General features: G+C 40.0%; 1 protein-coding gene across 1 annotated transcript in view; it reads left to right on the forward strand.

Annotated features, from left to right (window-relative positions):
* Positions 1-24,990, forward strand: part of LOC124804190 (MMS19 nucleotide excision repair protein homolog) — a 228,194-nt gene that overhangs the window by 77,060 nt on the left and 126,144 nt on the right. Inside the window, exons 7-10 of the mRNA XM_047264733.1 lie at positions 6,092-6,204; positions 23,919-24,039; positions 24,132-24,330; positions 24,454-24,548. Coding sequence (XP_047120689.1) covers positions 6,092-6,204; positions 23,919-24,039; positions 24,132-24,330; positions 24,454-24,548 — 528 coding nt within the window. The remainder of the gene's footprint in view (positions 1-6,091; positions 6,205-23,918; positions 24,040-24,131; positions 24,331-24,453; positions 24,549-24,990) is intronic.

Raw genomic sequence — 24,990 nt, forward strand, 5'->3', positions numbered from 1 at the left:
CTAGCTCTGCTATAGCATTTTATGTGGGCGTGACCACAAACCAGCTGTCCACCCAAATGAATGGCCACCATCAAACTGTGGTCAAGAGGCAAGTTATCTATCCAGTGGTGATCATGCTGCTGAATAAACATGCTCAATTTCAGTGGCTTCTTCATAAACCATGCCATCTGAATTCCTTAAATGGGAATTGTTATTGCAACATATTGTTCAATCTCGTAATCTTCCAGGTGTCAATCTCAGCTAATCTCTGGGCACGATTTTAACTTCACTCATCCTACACTCAAATCATTCTCTCTGCAGACTGCCTCTGCATCTGTTCTAGCTGCCTCTCCCAATCCAGTACTCAACATAACTGTGCACTGTGCTTAATTCCCCCTGGCTGTGGCCAAAACAAGCTCAGTAGTACCAAATTCATATCCTGTGTGCCTACTGCCTCTCTCACCCAGCAATCTCTACAGTCCCTTTCTCTTGTGGCCCCCTCCACTCATTACAACCCCTCACCCAATCAAGCTACACTGCCAGCACAATGTAGTCAGTAGGAAAAATGTTGTTGAGCTTGTGTATGTGTGCATTTATGTTTTCTGTAGCTGACATGAAGGATTCGTCCGGAAGCTGGCAACAGTCTGTGTATTGTTTGTGTCTATATCAGTGACTCAGCTTCTCAGCTAGTCAGTGAGTTACCACCTGTATTTCATCCCATTGCCACAGTCTACTTAATTGGTCCTGTGTGAATAATATAATAAAATAAAGGAATGAAAATAGTACAATAAAAAATGGTATGTGTTCTTTGGGTATAAACTAAAAACTAAAAACATACAGATCGTAAAAAGACATTAGCGACTTCTCTACACTGCTGTATAAAGGTGTGGAATAAAACACCATATAACAATGAAAGGTAGGAAGCTAGCCAGCTGCGCATTTTCATGGATAAGTAAAAAATGTACATTGATACAAGCACACTAGGGAGATGGTTTCATCCAGCACATGGTTTACACATCAAGAGAGTGGGAAAGGCCTTTGTTAGTCATAAGATCTCAAATATAGTTCATATGAAATTGAACATGCAGTGAGGTTTTAAGCAAGTTATACCTTTGAAAGGCAAAAGCAATGTGCTGGAATTAAGCTCGCGGTGTGAGGAAACAATACTGGTAGTGGTCCCTACCAAGAGCAATGACAAAAATGATTTTTTAGCAGAACCAGCTGCACCTTAAGCACTCGCTTGAAAAATGAAAACAGTGATAAAATATTTACTCTGCTGCAAGTCAATGTTTGTTGTATAATAAATGGATTGTTAGAACTGGAACATGTTTGTAGCATTAGGGATGGAGATGTGATGTGTGTATCAGAATACTGGCTAACAACATATTCTCAATGATATGTTGTTGCTGATGTAATGTGTAGGAAACAGAAAAAATTGTCATGCTGGAGTTTACTTCAAGTATGTTCTAAAATGTACAAAATTAAACTTTACACAATATTGTTGGAAGTAAATGCTGAGTTTAGATGTGTAAGTCTCAGTGAAGGTAGTATAATAATCGTAAGCTTGTGTGTAGGTCCCCAAATGGAGATTCAAATGTAGTTTTGAACAGTTTGAATTAGTGGTTAGAAAACTTTTTACACTTAAAACGGAGCTTGTTATCTGTGGGGATTTTAATATTGATATGGGGAATTCAAAGCAATGGGAGTCCAGAACATTTGTTAACATTTTAAGTTCTTGCGTAATAACATATTTCTAGACAATGTTATTGTTAACTTACACTGGGAGGCATAGGTGACTAGCCTGACCAGTGGAGTATTTGCAGATCATTTTCCATTGTTTTTAACACTTTGTTTCACACAACCAACTTATTCAAATGAATTTAGTGTGGCATGGGTAAGAGGTCAGGGAGAGAAGAACAATATGTCATATATTGACAAATTAAAGAACGCAAACTGGGATTATGTACGTGAATGTTAGACAAGAAAAATTGGAGCTGAAAATGATTTTGATGACATTTTTTAAAAAATGTCGGGATTTATGGTTTTCATGTTCCCCATTAATATAAATTAACATCTCAAATAAGCATAAAAATACAATAGTTTTCATGTTGTATGTTAATAAAGATAACTCGTCAAATACACATAAAAATACAAAAATTATCTGGTATACAAAAGAATCTACAGAAATTAGAGAAAACATGATCATACAGTATCGAGTATATGAAAATGAGGGTAATCGAGGGAGTGAATGGTGAGATTTGCATTACAATGATTTCCTTACAAGTAGAAAGTATTACAAAGCTACGGAAGGTGCTCCAGACAAGTATAATGCACATTGGGAGGTTGTCAGACGAGATAATTCTTCCAGCTACGTATGTCAAGCTCTGCATGATCCAGAAGAATTTAATGACTACTTACTTCGTCACATCAGTCAGAGAACTTGGACACATCTGCAAGAGATTTGCTTGGTCCCTAGTTGTATGCAAGGCCTTCATTTCATTGGGATAAAATCAGACCCGATGATGGCCGTAAAACTGTTTCCAAATTATCTAATTCCAAATGTAGTGACAGCTACTACATGTCTAATTATGTTGTTCAACAGACAGTTCACTTGATAAGTAAGCCACTGAGTTTTATTTTTAATAAATGTTTAAAGTATGCAGTGATCTAGTAGCCCACCTCTGAATTGCTAAAATGTCTTCCTTCAATACGGGCTGATTTGGATCCCAAACACTCGAACAGTACTCAAGAATAGGTCACACCAGCATCCGATATGCAGTCTCCTTTACAGGTGAACATCTCTTTCCTAAAATTCTCCCAGTAAACCAAAGTCGACCATTCACTTTTCCTACCACACTTATCACATACTAGTTCCACCTCGTATCACTTTGCAACATTGTACCCAGATATTTAAATGACTTGACTGTGTCAAGCAGGACACTAGCAATACTGTACCCGAACATTACAGGTTTGATCTTCCTACTCATCTGCATTAACTTACATTTCTCCACGTCCAGGGCTAGCTGCCATTCATCACACCAACTGGAAATTTTGTCTTAAGTCATCTTGTATCTTCTTACAGTCACTCAACTTCGGCACCTTACCATATGCTATGTCATCATCAGGAAACAATCATGGATTTCTGTCCACCCTGTCCATTACACTTCCTGGGGCACTCCTGATGTTACCTTTGCCTCTGATGAACACTCGCCATTGAGGACAACACACTGGATTCTATTATTTAAGAAGCCTTCGAGCCACTCACATATCTGTATCTTCATTAACAGCCTACAGTGGGGCACCGTGTCAAATGCTTTTCGGAAATATAGAAATATGGAATCTGCCTGTTGCCCTTCATTCGTAGTTCTCTGTGTGGGGTAGTGCATTAAATATTATAGGGTTTCGCCGTCTGTTTACGAGAGCCTGGCCACTATTTTTGTGGTCAGCCAGAAAGCGATGGAAAACATACTGATCATAGTTCCCAGTCTGCAAGTCCACATTCTTGTCCAGCCCACTTAAAGAAATGTTTCTTTTTTTATTTGTGTAGCAGGATCAGGACTATGATTATAAATTAAGATTTGAAATTCTAATTGTTACATATATTTAGTGAAGTTTCTCAAGCACAACATGAAGTATTCAACCTCTACGGTAAGTTCCTACCAAATTGTCTTTCGCCCTGACTGCTGATATTCAAAATAAATGCTCGCCACAAAAGTGGAAAATAATTGTCACCACGTACCACGCGGATTTGTAAATATCACGGATGGCACACTAACAGTTACTTTAGCGAAAATCTAAGTGATCCAGGATGGTGTACAATCCTCGGGAGTTCACTATAAATTATTACTGAAAATCAATGATTTGAATTCGGGAGGACGACTGTTCAATCCTGCGTCCGGCCATCCTGATTTAGGTTTTCCATGATTTCCCTAAATCGCTCCAGTCAAATGCCGGGATGGTTCCCTTCAAAGGACACGGCCGACTTCCTTCCCCGTCCTTCCCTAATCCGATGAGACCGATGACCTCGCTGTCTGGTCTCCTTCCCCAAAACAACCCAACGCAACCAAATGCTTTGAAACAGCTGGTCTCTGACGTCATCTGAGGCAGTGCACACTCCGGCGTTTGACTCGAGCAGATCTTACAGTGGCTGGGTGCAAAGTGAAGCCTAGTCTCATCTCTCAGGCTCGATTTAAACATGTGGCACAGTAGACGGCCAAGGAAACACCTGCTGTCATCCGCCTTATGCACACTGCAGCAGTCTCTAAATGGCTGTTTTCTTGTACACACAATATTTAATAACAAAGTTATGAATTAATTTAGAATCTTCATAATTTTTGCATGCATGTAGGTAAGTTGGTTGAAATTACAGTAGTAGTTTCAAGTCACTTGCATAAAAACTTTGCCTTCTAGAATTTTTAGAACGGAACTGACAGTAGATCATTACCTCTGAACTATAACTTTGAGACTTGTATTGGTTGTTATTAACATTATGGTCCTGAAACTTGTTGCAGCTCTATTATTTGATAGGTTTTATCGTGTGCTGTAATAAAAATTTTCTAGCATTAAAATTAGAGAACTTAATCTACTACAAATAAGGGCATTTTAGTTCCAATTTTAGTTTTCATTAAATTACTCAAAAACTATTAGAGATAGCTTAATGGGGTTACGTAGTCATTATTTTTAGCCTGAACTGAAGCATCATACTAATTTTCACATTTCTAAGTCTAATGTGTAGTGCCTTCAATTTTTCTTAAAAACATGAATTCTGATTACAATTTTTATTATATCATGTTGAGACTTGCACCTGTTAATTTTGGCATACATCTGCACATTATGACCAATTTCTGACTTTCTAGCTTTATTGTGTAGTGCCACTTATTTTTTTTCTTAAAGCGGTATATTTAGGAAAACTATTGATCTAGTCATTCTAAGACTTGACATTTAAAACATTATTACATTAAAGTTTATGTTGACAAATTCTGAAAAAGCAATTTTAACTTTTAATTATATTCTTAATTGTGGTACAATACTACGTGCAGGCGTATTATGGTGACGTGGAACTACTAGCAGTGAAGTGTTGTAAATCCCGGCACAATCGCTCGCCTCTCTATCTCACAAACGATACAGCGCTTGTTTTGCCACATCAGTGTATCGTGTGAGAGAAGGGCAATCTGAGTTTCGTATGAGTGATGATTCTTAAAACCGTGTGGATTCCGACATAAGCTTCCCAGTATCAAGGAAGTTTATTATATTCAAACTGAGAATATGTTCAAGGAGGGATATTGGTCTGTAATTTTGTGAGTCTGTTCTTTTACCCTTCTTATTTACTGGAGTCACCTGTGCTTTTTTTTCAGTCGCTTGAGACTTTGTGCTGGGCGAGAGAGTCACAATAAATGCATGCTAGCTAAGGGGCTCTGTTGTGATATTGCATAATGTGTTCGTCTTTTGTTCTATTTTGGTATAGCGGGAACGTCTGCCAATTGCTCTGCGTGTATAGACATCCTCCGAGCAAGATAATTGGTGAAATTTTATCACTTTTTCAGTGGTCTCATTATTAGTTGCAAACTATTTATCTTAAATTCCTCTTGAGTGTTCAGCCAGGTATAGCTGTTAATAGTGCATGAATTTTTGGTAATGAGACATAACGCCATCTTCAGCTGAATGCTGGTGACTTATAGGTTGTTCCATTGATGCTTCCCTTTATGTGGATAACCCTCACTCCCTGACAGTGGTCTCCATGATGGGGAACTGGAAGAAAGATGTTCTTTGTTGGTCCAGTTCAGCTTTTCCACCTCACCTTAGTGTGCCAGGTGCAACAACCCAAGCCTTTATGTAGTATCAGTGACTAAGCTTGGCTGAACACTGAGAAGGATTTTAACTATGTATTCGCTGGAAAACTGTTTGTTTGTTTACATTGTATTATTAATTACCAATGTGATAGTGCTGATTGCAAGTAAACTTCCTTCTGCTTGTGCACACATGCAGAAAAAAATGAAGTTGGGCATAATAAAATAATAATGTGTTGATGATGAAATTCAAAGCTTTGTAATCTACACTTGAAATACATTTTGTGCATCAGGTTTTTAAAGTTTCGTTTGATATGTTAAATAAGATTCTCTACCATCGCTGAAGGAAGTGGAGATGAATGCATTTTTGCCGTCTGTCCAATTGTTGCTGTGTGTCGCCGAAGCATCAGTGCCATCGTGTATTCAGGTTGTTACTGAGGTGAGCACATTTTCTTCAGTATTAAATTTTACTAAGTGATAAATTGAGCTAAAGTGTAATTAATATAAAAATTCACAAATCTTCCGCTGAATTGAAAACTTAATGCTTCTTTTCCATTTTTTATACTCTTTTAGAGATTTTTTTCCTTCTCTTCTTTATTTACGGTGTCCTCAATTTTCATTGCACAATTTCTCATTCTCTCACATGTTGGTGCCTCTCCTTCTCCATTTTATATGAGGGATGTTCAAAAGAAAAGGTACAAAACAACACTGTGGGTATAATTGATATAATTGAAGTCTTTATTCAGAAGTAATCACTGGAGACCAGAGCACAGCTGTTGCATTTGACCTTCAGTTCATTGTCCATGTTGAAGCGCTTCTCATTAAGAGCTTTTTTAGCAGACCAAACACGTGGGTGTCACAGGACGACATGTCCGGGCTGTAGGGCGGATGCTTGAACTGCTCCTACTTGAATGTGGCTCTTACACTTTGTGCGACCACAGTGACATGTGGACACACATTATCATAGAGCAGAATCACTCCTCCTGTGAGCAGTCCAGGCCAGTTGCTGTTAATGGACCTGCATAGGCTGCAGAGTGTCTCGCAGAACATGTCACTGTTAATCGTTTTTCTGTGCACGATGAATTCGATGAATATTGACCTCAGACATTGAAAAGACATTGAGCATCATCTTGCCTGCTGAGGGCATAGCTTTGAATCTTTGAGGAGGATATGCATAGCCACATCGGCTACTACATTGCTGTCCCTAGATGTCTCACTACATTGTCCTAAAGTGGCATATGCAAATTTAAACTGATTTGGTTATTATAATGTTTTGTACCTTTCTGTTGAGCACTCCTTATACATTTCTCCTTCATTTCTGCCAATATAACTCAATTCATTACCTATTATTTTCTGACAACTTATTACTAGTACTCTGAAATATAAGTCTCTGCCATTATTTGTTAGTTATTGCTGGAAAACTTGTATCTGAATTTAATACATTATTTATGCAGAGTGTTAAGATAGCATATTTTCCCCTACAGTGGCTAACATTTACCCTATTACTACTTTTTTTTCGTATTTACACAAGTAAAGCAACAGCATAGCATTTCCAAAGAATGAAGTTTCAGTGTCCACTTACTAAGAGTGTGTCATCTCTATGTGTGGGGCATTTGTATTTCAAAAATTGGTTGTTATAATTTATAGTGCACTGTCATTAAGGTCTGCTATATGTGTGTGTATGGAAGATTAATTTTAAAATGAGTATTATCATCCATAGTAAAATCTGCTCTTACTTGGAATAGCAGATATATTTCATACAATTTTGTGCTGTGCGCTAATGTATAAAAGATTTTAAATTCCACTGCTGGTCCTTTGTGTTCGAGCATATTAGAATTTTCTAATGAGATGATGGTTTGTACTCTGGAGTTGGCATACTAAGACTGGCATTGGCTTCAAAAGAAGATATGTTACTGTATTTGATGAATGTCACAAATTGGGTGCATTGCAGCAGTAGCAGGAACTGTCTGGTGATATTTTTGACTGTGATAGTAAGTAGAGAAATGTGAGCATATCATGTATGTGTTGTTGCTCTGTCTCATCTTCCTCCTCACTCTCACTCCCCTTCCCCTTCCACTCACATTCCCTTTCCTCTCCCCCTCCTCCACTCCCCCACCCCCTCCTCCACTCCCCCACTCCCCCACCCTCAACTCACACCCACATTCCACACTCTACCCTCCACTCACACTCTACCCTCCACTCACACTCACCCTCCACTCACACTCACCCTCCACTCACACTCACCCTCCACTCACACTCACCCTCCACCCAAACTCCACCCACACTCTCATCCTGAGCTCCACCATTCTCATTTCATTTTGTCACTATTGCTACCATCTGAAAGAAGTTGTGGTTTTTTATGTTTGAGCTTTTCACTTTGGATGTCTTGTGAGTAGTAATTAAAGCAATACCACTAACAATAAATAATCAACGAATATATTGAATGAGCAAAATGATTGATTTGGAAAGCAAAAGAGATTTATGTATCCATTGTGTTCTAGTGTGCAGCTTGTCTGTGTAGCGTGAGCTTAGAGAGAGAGAGAGAGAGAGAGAGAGAGAGAGAGAGAGAGAGAGAGAGAGAATATGCATCCCTTCTGTCAGTTCCCATAACAAGAGTCGTTCTTTAGTGTTGATAACTCAACATGGACACCCTCCACTGTAGTATATGAAACACATTCCTCATTTGTGATTAAAAGCAGTGAATTTCCCGCAGTAGGTGTAGCAGTGTTATGGCTGTAAAGGAGTGTCACTTCAGGAAAAACTAACATAAAGTATAATAGTGCTGCAATGAATTTTGAAATGGCAAGTAGTACAGTCTTTGTGTGACATGACAAGAGTAATATAACTATGCCAATGAGAGTCTAGTGGCTGGAGAACTCTCTCACAGCTATAATGGTGACTGAGGCCTGTTGTTCACAACATTAAGAATTTCTTACAAACATGTCAAGTTGTGTTAATTGCTGTACTGGAACAGTTGTGTCCCCAAATAACAACTCATAGCAATGTGCAAATAATAGCAGAGTACTTCATTTTGATTACCACCACTGAAAACTAGGGTTCAGTTTCCCACCATAACTAAGTATCAATGGAGATGGGTGGCTGGAACACCATTTCCATTAACACTCAGGAATTCAAGTCTCCCTTCTCCACATAGCATCTTCACTCTACATTGTCAGAGGCCTTAGAGACTACATCAGACAGTGATCAAACCCAGTACATCATGTTGTGTAAGAAACATGGTGTGTTAAAACACTGGTGAACACTTTCTGGCAGAATCAGTTTTAAACGGAGTTTTTTGAAGTACACTACTGATTTTTCAGAGTTGGTAGGTAAGGTTTGATACTTTTTGTGGACAGCAAAATAAAAATGCAGCCATTGGAGGTGAGTCTGTATAATGAAGACAGATATTACCAATAAGTGTTAGCTATTGAAAATTACAGTTTTAACTGGCAGAATGTATATTTTCTGAAGACTCTACAAAGGGTACTAGTAAAGTTTTGTAATACAGCTTTATTTACATAATTTTTTCATGTAATTTCTGCCACATTGAATACACGTCTCCATCCTCTGAAACGAATCCCTTTACCAGTTCTCCCAAGTTTCCCAGGGAGTAAGGCACATTTGTTGTTCCAAGCCCACAAGAGGTCCTCTTCACTTGAAAACTGCACTCTTTTCAACTTCATTTTCACTTGCACGAACAGTATAAAGTCACAAGGAGCAAGGTCTCAACTGAAAAGAGGCTGCTCAAGAAGTTTTTCTGATAGCTATGTGTGTGTTGTCGTCATCTTCAAAGACCTAAACTTTGTTTTGAGTCTTAGATAGCACATGATAATAGCACAGTAAAGTCTTGTCACCTATCATGATGTTATTCATGTACTGAGATTATCCCTTAGAAAACTTCTTTAACATCTCCCGGCACCGAGTCACACTTTGTGTCATCGGCCTTTCCGTCAGTCCATGCGGCACCCAGAGACGACAAAATTTCTTTACTTACAAATGATCATGCAGAGTCGAACAAATTACAGGTGCATTTTGCCCTAGCCTCTCTCTACTTACAGATCACTCATCTATCTCTGTCTAGCATTTTTCTCACAGCATCGATGTTTTCCTCTGTAACTGATGACTGATTATTGCGACCTTCCCGTCCTCTCTGCGTCCTGTAGAGTGAAATTTCCTCTTTGGAATTCTCTGTACCACCTGAATATAGTTTTACAATGTGGACATACATCATCAAGTGCAAGAGTCATTTCTTCAAAGCACTGGCCCATATTTAACCCATGCGCAAAGCTGTAGTGCAGAACTTCCCGAATCTCAATTCATGACCATGATGCCATAGCAAGCATTTCAAAATAACCCTGCTAGGGAACGACTGTGCCCACAGACTTGGCACAGCGGCTATAATGCAAGTATGAAGTATTCTCAGAACACAGCAACAACCAGCATCCTGCAACTTAATTGTTGCGTCATATTGCAAAACATTCCTAGTATCCTTAGTATATTTTCTCACTTAGTGATTTGTATCTAAAGACTGCAAAGTTTGTTCTGAATCCTAATACGTTAGTATGAAGCTGGTGTTTGTACAGGTATCATTGGTGAACTTGCAGCATTCGAAGAATGAAGTTATAATGAAATCTAGACCTTTTGCTGCTTACAGGTGTTGATAAATATCAACGGGGACAGTTCAAAAATATGTGCCCCAACCGGGACTTAAACCGGGACCTCCTGTTTACATGGCAGATGCTCTATCTGACTGAGCCACCAAGGACACAGATGATAGTTCAACTGCAGGGACTTATCTCTGGCACGCTCCCTGTGAGACCCACACTTTCCAACCTTCTGTCCACACACTACATTTTTAGTGCCCCTGCCCACCATACTCATTACTTGCGGCAGTCAATCTACCAATTCCCATAAGAGTTTGTGCATTTTGAGTACATCCGCACTGAAGACGATCATTGGCCGGTAAGCCTTATCTATATGAAGCTGGTATCTGTACATATATCATTGGTGATCTTGCAGCTCTCGAAGAATGAAGGTACAACGAAATCTAGGCCTTTCGCTGCTTACAGGCATAGGTAAATATCAACAGGGACAGTTGAAAAATGTGTGCCCCGTTGCTATTTAGCAACGCTCATAGGCAGCGAAAGGTCTAGATTTCATTATAACTTCATAATACATTAGTGGCTGGCTGCCTTCTTATAGACTTAATATGTATCTCATGATGGCTTTTTAATTTGATTCTGCCTAGTCTACTCACACTATAAAAAATTCTATGATACTGTCAATTGGCAGTTATATTCAGAGGGAATAAACTTGTTTCTAGTCACTAATACATACATCTGTGATAGTGCAAGAGGAGCTTGCAGAACAGAACAAGATTGCCCTTTGGGCTCTCTTCTTTCAGCCCAAGAACTCGGTTCCATAAAAAAATTATGGGCAGAGCCAGAATGGACATGGAATGGACGGGAATGTCATTTCAAGAACCCAAGATGGCCTTAGGAGGGTAACCCTAGCTGCCTGGGATAAGTTTTAGGTGGACGATAAATAACTCATTTTTTACAGTGAGACTTCCTCGGAGATGGTCATTGAAGTCCAAGACTTTAGATTAATATTCTAAATAGTGAATGAACTTAATGCAATGCTCTTTTGAAAGCCAAGAATCTCAATGAAAACTGTAAGACTTTGTTCTGTTGATTTCTACAGATGAAGACAATTGATGCACTAACACAAATTCCCTGAACGATATCCTTCAAATGACCAGCCTCTCAACGAAACTGCTGAAGTAACCCAACATTATGCTGGCACATCTAACATCCAAGAATTAATTGCAACTAACTCATGCTTTCTTCACCTCACCAAATCATCAAGTGCCATTTTTCAGGTCTTTAATCATAGGAATTAAAGGGTACAGGGTACCTTGTATGTTTGCTTCCCTTGTATTTAGTGTCGTAATTTAACTGTATCACTCACATACATAGTTAAAAGCTTCTGTACTATTGTTAGCCATAATGTAATATTGCAATGTGATTGACTCCTGCAGAACATTTAATCATCTGCCATTTTCAGGTCATGCCAATTTTTGTCCTTTCAAGTACAGCTACAATTGTATCTCCAGTTATCTATTCCAAGAAGTATTTTCACTTTATGCTAACTGCTAATCACTAATAGTGTGTGCTACCATCAAACAGTTTATTTGCTGCTGATATGTCTTTCCACCAAAACTGTTGCTTGTGCTTTTAGTGATGATCTCAGTATTCATGGAATTACACTTTCTACAGATTAACAAATGATTTCTGTCAGGTACAGCCAGTGAGCTCAATCCCAAATTGGAGAGATAACTACACGAATCAGAACCGTGGTGCGTGATGTCACAGTTGCCCTGTTAAACTGTGGCAAGGCGTCAGATTGTTCTGATACATAGAAAAAATATAAGTTACCGTTTATGTACGCTATATGACACCATGCGTGTTTAGTTCACCGTTAGCTATTGCCTCATACCTTCTAACGCTTCCCCGCAAGATCAGTTTTGCAATTGCTATGCTGTGTTTAGATACATAATTTCCATATTGCTGCTAAAGCTGCTGACAAATTATGCATCTAAAAAATGTTTCCTATGTGCAAAAGATTTTTTGCTTTCAATTTTTGCATTTTATTTCCTGAATGATGAAACTGTGAAAAATTTCTTATTGTTGTGGTCTTCAGTCCATAGACTGGTTTGATGCAGCTCTCCATACTACACTGTCATGTGCAAGTGTCTTCATCTCCCAGTACCTACTGCAAACTACATCCTTCTGAATCTGCTTAGTGTATTCATCTCTTGGTCTCCCTCTGTGATTTTTACCCTCCACGCTGCCCTCCAGTACTAAATTGGTGATCCCTTGATGCCTCAGAACATGTCCTACCAACCGATCCCTTCTTCTAATCAAGTTGTGCCACAAATTTCTCTTCTCCCCAATTCTATTCAATACCACCTCATTAGTTATGTGATCTACCCATCTAATCTTCAGCATTCTTCTGTAGCACCACATTTCGAAAGCTTCTATTCTTTTCTTGTCCAAATTATTTATTGTCCACATTTCACTTCCACACATGGCTACTCTCCATACAAATACTTTCAGAAGCGACTTCCTGACACTTAAATATATACTTGATGTTAACAAATTTCTCTTCTATAGAAACACTTTCCTTGCCATTGCCAGTCTACATTTTATAACCTCTCTACTTTGACCATCATCAGTTATTTTGCTCCCCAAATAGCAAAACTCATTTACTACTTTAAGCGTCTCATTTCCTAATCTAATTCCCTCAGCATTTAATTCAACTACATTCCATTATCCTCGTTTTGCTTTTGTTGATGTTCATCTTATATCCTCCTTTCAAGACACTGTCCATTCTGTTCAGCTGCTCTTCCAGGTCCTATGCTGTCTCTGACAGAATTACAATGTCATCGGCAAACCTCAAAGTTTTTAGTTCTTCTCCATGGATTTTAATTCCTACTCCGAATTTTTCTTTTGTTTCCTTCACTGCTTGCTCAGTATACAGATTGAATAACATTGGGGATAGGCTACTACCCTCTCTCACCTCCTTCCCAACCACTGCTTCCCTTTCATGCCCCTGGACTCTTATAATTGCCATCTGGTTTCTGTACAAATTGTAAACAGCCTTTTGTTCCCTGTACTTGACCCACGCCACCTTCAGAATTTGAATGACAGTATTCCAGTCAACATTGTCAAAGGCTTTCTCTAAGTGTACAAATGCTAGAAATGTAGGTTTTCCTTTCCTTAATCTATCTTCTAAGATAAGTCGTAGGGTCAGTATTGCCTCACGTGTTCCAACATTTCTTCAGAATCCAAACTGATCTTACCCGAGGTCAGCTTCTACCAATTTTTCCATTCGTCCATAAAGAATTCGCATTAGTATTTTGCAGCCATGACTTATTAAACTGATAGTTCGGTTATTTTCACGTTTGGGATTGGAATTACTGTATTCTTCTTGAAGTCTGAGGGTATTTCACTTGTCTCATGCATCTCGCTCACCAGATGGTAGAGTTTTGTCAGGGCACACCCATGGCTGTCAGTAGTTCTAATGGAATGTTTGGTACTCTCAGGGCCATGTTTCGACTTAGGGCTTAGAGCGCTCTGTCAAACTCTTCATACAGTATCATATCTCCCTTTTCATCTTCATCTGCTTCCTCTTACATTTACATAATATTTTGCTCAAGAACATCGCCGTTGTATAAACGCTCTATATACTCCTTCCACCTTTCTGTTGTCCCTTCTTTGCTTAGAACTGGGTTTCCATCTTAGCTCTTGATATTCATACAAGTGGTTTGCTTTTCTCCAAAGGTCTCTTTAATTTTCCTGTTGGCAGTATCTATCTTACCCCTAGTGAGATATGCCTCCACATCCTTACATTTGTCTTCTATCCATCCCTGCTTAACCATTTTGCACTTCCTGCCGATCTCGTTTTTGAGACATTTGTATTCCTTTTTGCCTGCTACATTTACTGCATTTTTATATTTTATCCTTTCAGCAATTAAATTCAATATATTTTCTGTTACCCAAGGATTTATACTAGCCCTCATCTTTTTACCTACTTGATCCTTCACTGCCTTCACTATTTCATTCCTCAAAGCTACCCATTCTTCTTCTACTGTATTTCTTTCCACCATTCCTGTCAATTGTTCCCTTATGCTCTCCCTGAAAGTACCTACAACCTCCGGTTCTGTCAGTTTATCCATGTCCCATCTCCTTAAATTCCCATCTTTTTGCAGTTTTTCAGTTTTAATCTACAGTTCATAATCAATAGATTATGGTCAGAGTCCACATCTGCCCCTGGAAATGTCTTACAATTTAAAACCTGGTTCCTAAATCTCTGTCTTACCATTATATAATCTATCTGAAACCTTCCAGATCTCCAGGCCACTTCCATGTATAAAACCTCCTTTTGTGATTCTTGAACCAAGTGTTAGCTATGATTAAGTTATGCTTTGTGCAAAATTTGGTCGGGTGGCTTCCTCTTTCGTTCCTTACCCCCATTCAGTATTCACCTACTACGTTTCCTTCCCTTCCTTTTCCTACCATTGAATTCCAGTCACCCATGACTATTAAATTTTCACCTCCCTTCTTTATGTGAATAATTTCTTTTATCTCATACTACGTTTCATCAAACTCTTCGTCATCTGCAGATCTAATTGGCATATAAACTTGTACTACTGTGGTAGCCAAGAGCTTCGTGTCTATCTTGTCCACAGCCGGCCACTGTGGCTGAGCAGTTCTAGGCGCTCCAGTCCGGAACTGCGCTGCTGCTACGGTCGCAGGGTCGAATCCTGCCTCGGGCATGGGTGTGTCTGGTGTCCTTAGGTTAGGTTGAAGTAGTTCTAAGTCTAGGGGACTGATGAACTGCCACCAAACTTTACTAATTCCCACTATATCTAATTTTAACCTCTCCATTTCTCTTTTTAAATTTTCTAACATACCTGCCCAATTAAGGGATCTGACATTCCATGTTCCAATCTGTACAATGCCAGTTTTCTTTCTCCTGATAACAATGTCCTCCTGAGTAGTCCCCACCCGGAGACCCAAATGGGGGACTATTTTACCTCCAGAATATTTTACCCAAGACGATGCGGTCATCATTTAATCATACAGTTAAGCTGCATGCCCTCAGGAGAAATTACGGCTGTAATTTCCCCTTGCTTTCAGCTATTCGCAGTACCAGCAGAGCAAGGCCATTTTGGTTAGTGTTACAAGGCCAGATCAGTCAGTCATCCAGACTGTTGCCCCTGCAACTACTGAAATGGCTGCTGTCCCTCTTCAGGAACCACGCCTTTGTCTGGCCTCTCAACAGATACCCCTCCATTGTGGTTATGCTTACAATGTGGCTATCTGTGTCACTGAGGCACGCAAGCCTCCCCACCAACGGCACGGTCATGGGGGTTCATGATAACGATAAAAATGACCATGAAAAATTTCTTATTATAATTACTTAATCAGACAGGTAGCGAACTTTCACACAATAACACATGTGAGGCAAAGTGCATTTCTCTCTACATGTAACGAGAAAAGTTTTGTACGGATCATTAGGCAACAGAACTGCTAAACCATTGATTTGTTGCTAATTTCAGCTGCTAAAAGGGGAAAAATCTTTAATGTTAAGCCAAATAACTTAACAGACTGTATGTTAATAATTGAGAGGCAATAATTTTGGAAAAGGAGGAGGTAGTCAAATTAGTAACATGTAAGCATCAATTTTCATGTCATACATTGCCAAATTAATTAGCTTCCCCAACCTGTGCCTCATGCCAGAATGGTTATCCTGTGCAGTAGCTGTTGCTTTTAATCTAATATGAAGCTATATACTAACAATACTTCATATTAACTGTGACTCGTGCATTCCTTGATAGTCAATGACCCAGACTAGTGTATGCGTTTTGCCAATTACATTGGCTTGTTCACCAATGTAACAACAAGCAGTATTAATAAGTCTATCGTAAAAATGGTTTGAGCTTAAGGTAAAACTCACTAGAGCAGAACGAAAGCATTTTTCTGTGTGCTGCACTACTTTCAACACTGCTACTGATGGTGAAACAAATAACCTCTGTCAACCTTCATAGTAAAGGCAGCTGTATTTGCCACAAGAGTCTTGCAGTAAGCGTGATCATTTGGGCACATTTAGGGAACAGTAATAAGCTCTTTGCACTCAGCACATCTTGTGTGGTGTGGTTGTCTTCAGTCCTGAGACTGGTTTGATGCAGCTTTCCGTGCTACTCTATCCTGTGCACGCTTCTTCATCTCCCAGTACTTACTGCAACCTACATCCTTCTGAATCTGCTTAGTGTATTCATCTCTTAGTCTCTCTCTACGATTTTTACCCTCCACGCTGCCCTCCAATGCTAAATTTGTGATCCCTTGATGCCTCAGAACGTGTCCTACCAACCAGTCCCTTCTTCTTGTCAAGTTGTGCCACAAACTCCTCTTCTCTCCAATTTATTCAGTACCTCCTCATTAGTTATGTTGATCTACCCATCTAATCTTCAGCATTCTTCTGTAGCACCACATTTCGAAAGCTTCTATTTTCTTCTTGTTCAAACTATTTATCGTCCATATTTCACTTCCATACATGGCTACACTCCGTACAAATACTTTCAGAAACGACTTCCTGACACTTAAATCTATACTCGATGTTAACAAATTTCTCTTCTTCAGAAACACTTTCCTTGCCATTGCCAGTCTACATTTTATATCCAGCACATCTTAATATTGCATAATCTTTTTCACATTATATCCTGATATTATTTATTATACTTTATCCAGGAGTTCGCTTAGTAGTCCTGAATCAAAAGCCTCAAAGAACTAGTATCATTACTATCATCAGTGAACGTATCGCTTTGCTTCTTATCGAATTTGAATTCATGAAAACTGAAGGAGCTCATTTTCTCAGTGTCATCTACATTACTCTTGTCACTTGCAGTAACATTGTTCTTGAGCAACATTATTCTCAGAGTCTGCTAGAACAGTAATGTGGTGGGATTATTGTTCCAACCAAACCTAGAACTGATGCAAGAAAGAAAGAGTTCTAGATGATCTTGTGAGAGTTTGTACGTTAAAAAATACTTTAGGGGTTCAGTATCCCAAAACAGAAACCCCTGGGACGGATTTCTAATATCATGTATGCACATCAAAAATCCCAGCACAAATGTTTGTCATGGTGTACTAATGCACACACCATCAATGCTTAATGTTTGAAGGAAGTTTTGTGCACAGCAAAGAAAATTAGTCCATAATTTACATTTTCAGCTCTCAAAGATTGTTTGAAGCCCTTAGCATGAACATTGCTAGAGTTGCACTCATTAAACAGTTTATCAATAATTCTGATGAAGTGGCGGAGGCATCTGAAAATCTGGGTGCTGGGAACTCTCTAGAAATTCAATGGCATAAGCAACACTGGAGCTCATTGTCTGGGCTGCTAAGATACTTTCATTGTCTTATTTTAAAATTCAGCATCAATAGTTAGAAGAGTTCAACGAGGCTTGCTACTAAGATTAACAGGGGCCTAAGGCAATACCCCAAATGATGCTTTGGGCAAGGGGAGCCTTTTACTGGTTAAAGAAAGGCAATCAAATGGGAGTAGAGTATGAAGGATGCTTGGAACTGAGGCCAGTTTGAAAAGGCAATAAAAGATCGCATATTACAACTGTGCAACTGAGGAAGAATGAATGGGGCACTTCGGACACTGACAGGAGAATATATGAATTTCTCCCTAACACCAGGGAGAGATTAAAAATGAGATTTCTTAACCCATCAAGTGGATTGATGCATTACCTGACTGGCCATTGCCCTTATGCCACATATCTATACAAAATCAGAAGACAGATGAGTGATAGCTGTGCCTGCGGCAGTGTGGGCACTCCGGAACACGCATTGTGAGGCTTACACTCTATGAAGATGCAATGGGTAATGGATGTCAGGTATTAAGGATATGGAATCCCAAAGCTGCACTGAGGATTGAGTCGACCTGGTGCGTCTTGGAAGGCCAAGGAAGACTTCACGAGGCATTCAACCATAAGTCATTATGCTTCCGTCCAGGCTAGACAATGTACAAAAGATTAAGGTTGGCGACCACCAAGTGAAATACTGTCTCCAGAATCTATATTGCATTAGTGAAAGTGGTTATGGAAGTGCGGACTGTAAGAAGTAACAGTGATGGATGGAAGTAGTCGCTTCAATGGAAACGTTGCTGATGTGCTGCCCAACGCGCAAGGAATCCAGCAGACTATGGCTGTTGACCATGGTACCATGAGGGCGGATCCAGTAGTGGAAACAACCATGTACAAGTTAAATGCACCAAAATAAATGAAAAAAGAGAGAACAAACTCTAGTGTTTGTAGTAGATTAGTTACTGGGTAATTGGTTAAGGGTTTTAATGTAGTTTTGTAATAGTAGTAGTAGTTGAAGTTTAGTCCTTTTTTTTTTTTTTTTAGAAAAATTAAGTATCAGAAATAAATAATTAATACATAACTTATAACTATCCAAGGAAATGTGATTTGTATGGCCTGTTTTAGCTTTTTAGGTAATAAACTGTAGTTATGAAGAATACATAAATAAATTCAGAAATTCACATGTAAACCAGAGACAGAATTGGCAGATTTTAAAGATTCACACTCTTGCAGATAATGTAACTTCCAAATAAAGTTCCACTTCATATCTCCAGCTTCACAGTTCATAATTTTCTTTTCATTTGAAGTATTACGAACTAATTTCAGAGTAGGGCATGTATAAAGAATTGCATGAACATTACTGTCATTGGCAGGATGCTTGAAGTAAGGGGCAAAATTTTCCTGATTCAGTGAGCACCCAAGATTTTTCAGTGTCTGAATGTTGACAGCAGTGCCATGACATGTCACTGACCTCATAAGAACAAATACAGAAAACAGTTCCAGTGTACACACTCTCACAGTTTCAGCCATTACATCTAATGACATTTTATTCACAACTAAATATGCCGTTGTGCATTTAAACTTTTCTGTATACGACACCATCTGAAAAACTTCAGTAGCCAGTTCTTCATCTATATTCACAATGTTGCCCAGATCATTATAGCCTGCATGCACTTTTTTTATTGTCCCACACAAGTTGCTTCCTAATTGACAAACTATCAAAAATAAGTGCACACTCTTTAAGGTATCATTTTTCAATTGTATTATATTTTACATAGTTAAAACTTCTTTTAGATAGCCAGGTTTGCAATTTACTGATGACACCCAACTACGAAGAATGCTGGGTTGGGGCAAAAGAAACGTAGAGCGTACAAATCTATATGCCATAGGAGAATAGAAATGCAGAGTGAGGGCAAATTGTTTGGTCCATTTACTGTATTGCCTGGGTTGCTTCTTTGCACCACTGGTTTCCCATTGGGTAGCTGTAAAGTCTAAAGAAATGTCGCTAAAACGTTCCTGAAGAACTCTTTCCAGACTGTCATTTACACAGTTTCTTCTTTTCAGGACTGTAATCTATTCTGCCATTGTTTCCACCTTTTTTTCACACTGCTTAAGTTTCATCTGCAATCGTCTCACTTTTTTCCTAAGGGCCACAATTCTGAGAGAGACATCAGTCTGAACACTTGCATTACACTTCTCATGATTGCCATCAAATTCACACAATTTATTTGTGGTTTGCGTCTAATTCCTTTCCTGAAACAAAATTAAAAGACTCCATCAGCAAAAATTACAAGCTCTAAAAATTCAGAAAGACACATTAACAGTAATGTGTATCCTTTTGCTAGTTAAAAACATGGTTTTACCTCAGAAACTGATGATTTATTCCAAACAAGTTGCCTTGTCTGATTGATTTTCAATTGCAAATGGCCAGGAAAACTGAATAAACCTGGTATAGCATCTTCCTACAACACCTGTCTATCAGCTCTTGGTCGAAAATATAGCTGTCTTTTGTAAATTGAGAGCTACAAGTGATGCCATGTTTTGATGGAGTTCAGTATTCCCTTTGTACTGTATGCACCGATTTCTTTAAAAGCTCTGAACATGAACGAGCAAAACTGGAAAGATATTAGATATCTTTTCATGGGATTCGAATTTCTCGAACACGCTATATACACTCCTGGAAATTGAAATAAGAACACCGTGAATTCATTGTCCCAGGAAGGGGAAACTTTACTGACACATTCCTGGGGTCAGATACATCACATGATCACACTGACAGAACCACAGGCACATAGACACAGGCAACAGAGCATGCACAATGTCGGCACTAGTACAGTGTATATCCACCTTTCGCAGCAATGCAGGCTGCTATTCTCCCATGGAGACGATCGTAGAGATGCTGGATGTAGTCCTGTGGAACGGCTTGCCATGCCATTTCCACCTGGCGCCTCAGTTGGACCTGCGTTCGTGCTGGACGTGCAGACCGCGTGAGACGACGCTTCATCCAGTCCCAAACATGCTCAATGCGGGACAGATCCGGAGATCTTGCTGGCCAGGGTAGTTGACTTACACCTTCTAGAGCACGTTAGGTGGCACGGGATACATGTGGACGTGCATTGTCCTGTTGGAACAGCAAGTTCCCTTGCCGGTCTAGGAATGGTAGAACGATGGGTTCGATGACGGTTTGGATGTACCGTGCACTATTCAGTGTCCCCTCGACGATCACCAGTGGTGTACGGCCAGTGTAGGAGATCGCTCCCCACACCATAATGCCGGGTGTTGGCCCTGTGTGCCTCGGTCGTATGCAGTCCTGATTGTGGCGCTCACCTGCACGGCGCCAAACACGCATACGACCATCATTGGCACCAAGGCAGAAGCGACTCTCATCGCTGAAGACGACACGTCTCCATTCGTCCCTCCATTCACGCCTGTCGCGACACCACTGGAGGCGGGCTGCACGATGTTGGGGCGTGAGCAGAAGACGGCCTAACGGTGTGCGGGACCGTAGCCCAGCTTCATGGAGACGGTTGCGAATGGTCCTCGCCGATACCCCAGGAGCAACAGTGTCCCTAATTTGCTGGGAAGTGGCGGTGCGGTCCCCTACGGCACTGCGTAGGATCCTACGGTCTTGGCGTGCATCCGTGCGTCGCTGCGGTCCGGTCCCAGGTCGACGGGCACGTGCACCTTCCGCCGACCACTGGCGACAACATCGATGTACTGTGGAGACCTCACGCCCCACGTGTTGAGCAATTCGGCGGTACGTCCACCCGGCCTCCCGAATGCCCACTATACGCCCTCGCTCAAAGTCCGTCAACTGCACATACGGTTCACGTCCACGCTGTCGCGGCATGCTACCAGTGTTAAACACTGCGATGGAGCTCCGTATGCCACGGCAAACTGGCTGACACTGACGGCGGCGGTGCATAAATGCTGCGCAGCTAGCGCCATTCGACGGCCAACACCGCGGTTCCTGGTGTGTCCGCTGTGCCGTGCGTGTGATCATTGCTTGTACAGCCCTCTCGCAGTGTCCGGAGCAAGTATGGTGGGTCTGACACACCGGTGTCAATGTGTTCTTTTTTCCATTTCCAGGAGTGTATATTACAGATGGAATTGAATACACTTCCTGTTCTCAATCAGTTACTGCATCGATATGCAACACAACTCTTGACCATGTTTGTTAAGAAAGGAAACAGAATCACTTTAAAGTCACAAGCAAAAGAACAACAAAAAGTCCACCAAAGACCATCACAGTTTTCTAGGCAGAGATGCCTTTCAGTAGTCTCTTCAGTTAATCATTGAACTCACTGGGTACAGCCTATGTTCAGACTTGTGGATCAAAATACTTGTTTATTGAATTTTGACATATGATATAACTGGCAGAAAATACCACCTATAACAATTGGTGATAAAATACCATGTAACATGTGGGTGAAAACATGTAGGTTCAACAGTTTGTAACCACCTCTGCTGTTCTAAGGTGTTATTGTAATTGCTCCACTTCGTAGGTTTTAAAGACAGTTTTGTATCAGATTTATCTGCACGAATCCATATTCTCCTTGTAACAGAGCAGTTAAAACTTTTTGGTTTGGAATTGATATAGTTCTCATTCATGGAGCAGACTTACCATAATTTTTTAAAGGCAATATATATCTTCCCTTTTTACTCTCTACTGATAACAATAGTGAAATTATAGCTCAGTAACAATTCATTTGGTTTATTAACCATTAAAGTACAGCTCAAATGTCAGACATTTCATGCACACTGTTTCAGTATCTTTACCTGATATCACTCATAGGCAGCTAGCCTGCTGTTTGCATTTTTACAATAGACGGAATAAGTTGCAATAGCTGAAGAGCCTCTAGCACTATTATTTTATTCTGTAACAACTGAAACATCATCATCTCCTATGTAAGAACAGTAGCCAGCAGTGACAGCCATATTCTTGTTCATAGTACAGTCCCACTATATCATACTGCTAAGTGCTGCAGACCGTCCAAGGAGAACCTGCAGCATTTCATTACAAATTATGGCACAACTTTGCAGAACAAAAAGTATAACTGAAGCACCATTTGTAGCTAATGACTTATATTTGAGTGTGCAGAGGATATTAATTGTTCCAAATTCTGTTCTCTTATACCGTCCCTGTTTATCTGTATGTACATAATAATGCATACTTTAGGAGCAAAACTAGCTAATGACTGAATAGCAGTGACATTGAGTTATTGAAAGGTGCATGAAAGAGACTGAAACAAACCCCTCCCCCAACACACACACACACACACACACACACACACACACACAGACTTGTACGGTTACATTGCATTGACTGAGTACACTGTGCTGGGGCTGCAGTTCTACATTCAGGTGGGGTGAAGGGTTGTGTTGAATGGAGTGGGCAAGGCGACAAGGGTGGTGGGGAGTAGGAGGGAGGGAACGCAAAAGATGGATGATGACTGGGAGGGAGGCAGCAGATGCAGGGGTAGGAATGCGACCCAGGCACCTGCTCCAGCAGAGGTGGGTTTGTGCAGCACATGATAACAAGCGATGTGGAACAGTGGATTGGGAATGCTGGCACCAGTGTCACACTCCTATACTGTGCACCTGCTGCCTCTCTTCCACGCGTCAACCAGCCTTCCACAACCCTCCCTCCCACTCCCCAACTCCTTTCCCCCCTGTCCTCTCCAACCAACACAACCCTTCACCCCAACCAGGCTGCAGAAATACAGCTCAGGCATAATGTATTTTATTCTTGCATGTAATTCTCACTTGCAGATTTTTCATTGTTTCAGTGATCCTTGTCATTGTTTGCAGCAACCTTAATTTATATACACCTGACTTTTATGGTGATCTTGAGATGCTGTTACTGCCCCTGTGCCAAAATATGTAATAATGTCAGGTGTTAATGCAAAGTTTCCTAGAGTGCCAAGAAAAAGCGTGACAATAAATGAGTTCTTTGCTCTGTGTAATTTTCTCCTGATAACTTAGTAAAACCATGTTGTTTTAAAAGCTAGTGATGAAGTAATGTGTATTCATTTTTTATTCATGGACATTCTTACAGTTTTCAGTGTCTTAAGTTATCTGATCTAGTTGACTAAATTAGTGCCCGAAAGGTTTGTTCTACATTGTGATCATGGTTATGAGTAATCACTTGTTTCATATTGTTCCAGGAAAGAAAAATTGTTGTCACTAAAGATCATTTGAACTTATGATTACAGATTACACCAGTTCTTCAAACACAGTACTACAGAGATCAGACTTTTACTGAAAAAGCACTTGTGTTGCAAACTATAACGAATTTTCTTAATGTCTGCAATAACAAAGGCCTGGTATCAGAAGGTATTTATATGATTCTGAAGCAGTAAAATAAAGTAGTGTGTTTTCCTATAAAATGGTTGTATCTATTCTCATTTATTTTACTTTTATTTCAGAAGCAGAAGAACTGCTGCAAATTCGTAGAGATTTGTGTTCCTTATATTTAGATGCAGTTGTGACAGAAAATGAAGAGGTGTTAGTTGAAGCTCTTTGTGGACTGAGTATTATTATTAACTGTTTAGATAGTAATAGCCGCTGTAAGCTGTATGACATTTTAGCTGGTTGCCTCAAACAATCGAGAAAGAAAAAGTTAAGGTAACAATTATTTCTTTAATTATTATTGCTAACCCACCCAGATGTTATCCTGTTGATGGACCCGAAATAGAAGAAAATGAATAGTTACATCAGTTCTAATTTTTTTTAATTTCAAAATTTTAGGCTTGAAGCCATTACGTGTTTTAAGAAACTGGCCAAAATACATACAGAAGAGATTATGAGTAACATGGTTAACTGTAAACTTCAAGTCTTTGAAGGTAAGATAATGAACTTTATGCTTTATGAATCATAAGCAACTATAGTTCAATTCTTTTATCTTGGCGGCTCGCGCATGCCCGCCCAGACGCTGGAGATTGCTGCGTTGCCAGTTGCACACGATGCACGCGCCAATAGAAGCAGCGCCATAGTATAGCATAGTTCGCAAGCTTACGTGTAGGGGGGAGCGCGCAGTTCATGAAGTAAAGCCACCACGGCCACATTAACCCTTTCGCTGCTACTAAGATGTGCTCCCTGCATTCCGCGCTGTGGGCGATTTTGTCACTGCACTGCTCGCCTGTGCAGACACATTGTGTTCCGACTGCTTTGACACTCTTTATCATTCGATTCCACAAAAACTATTTGGCTCAAAAATTAGATTTTTACCTATCTTCTTGACTGATACCTTCCCCCCATAAATGACTTAATTTTCTTTCGATGTTC

Source organism: Schistocerca piceifrons, chromosome 1, assembly GCF_021461385.2.
Source record: "Schistocerca piceifrons isolate TAMUIC-IGC-003096 chromosome 1, iqSchPice1.1, whole genome shotgun sequence".
Lineage (NCBI taxonomy): Eukaryota > Metazoa > Arthropoda > Insecta > Orthoptera > Acrididae > Schistocerca > Schistocerca piceifrons.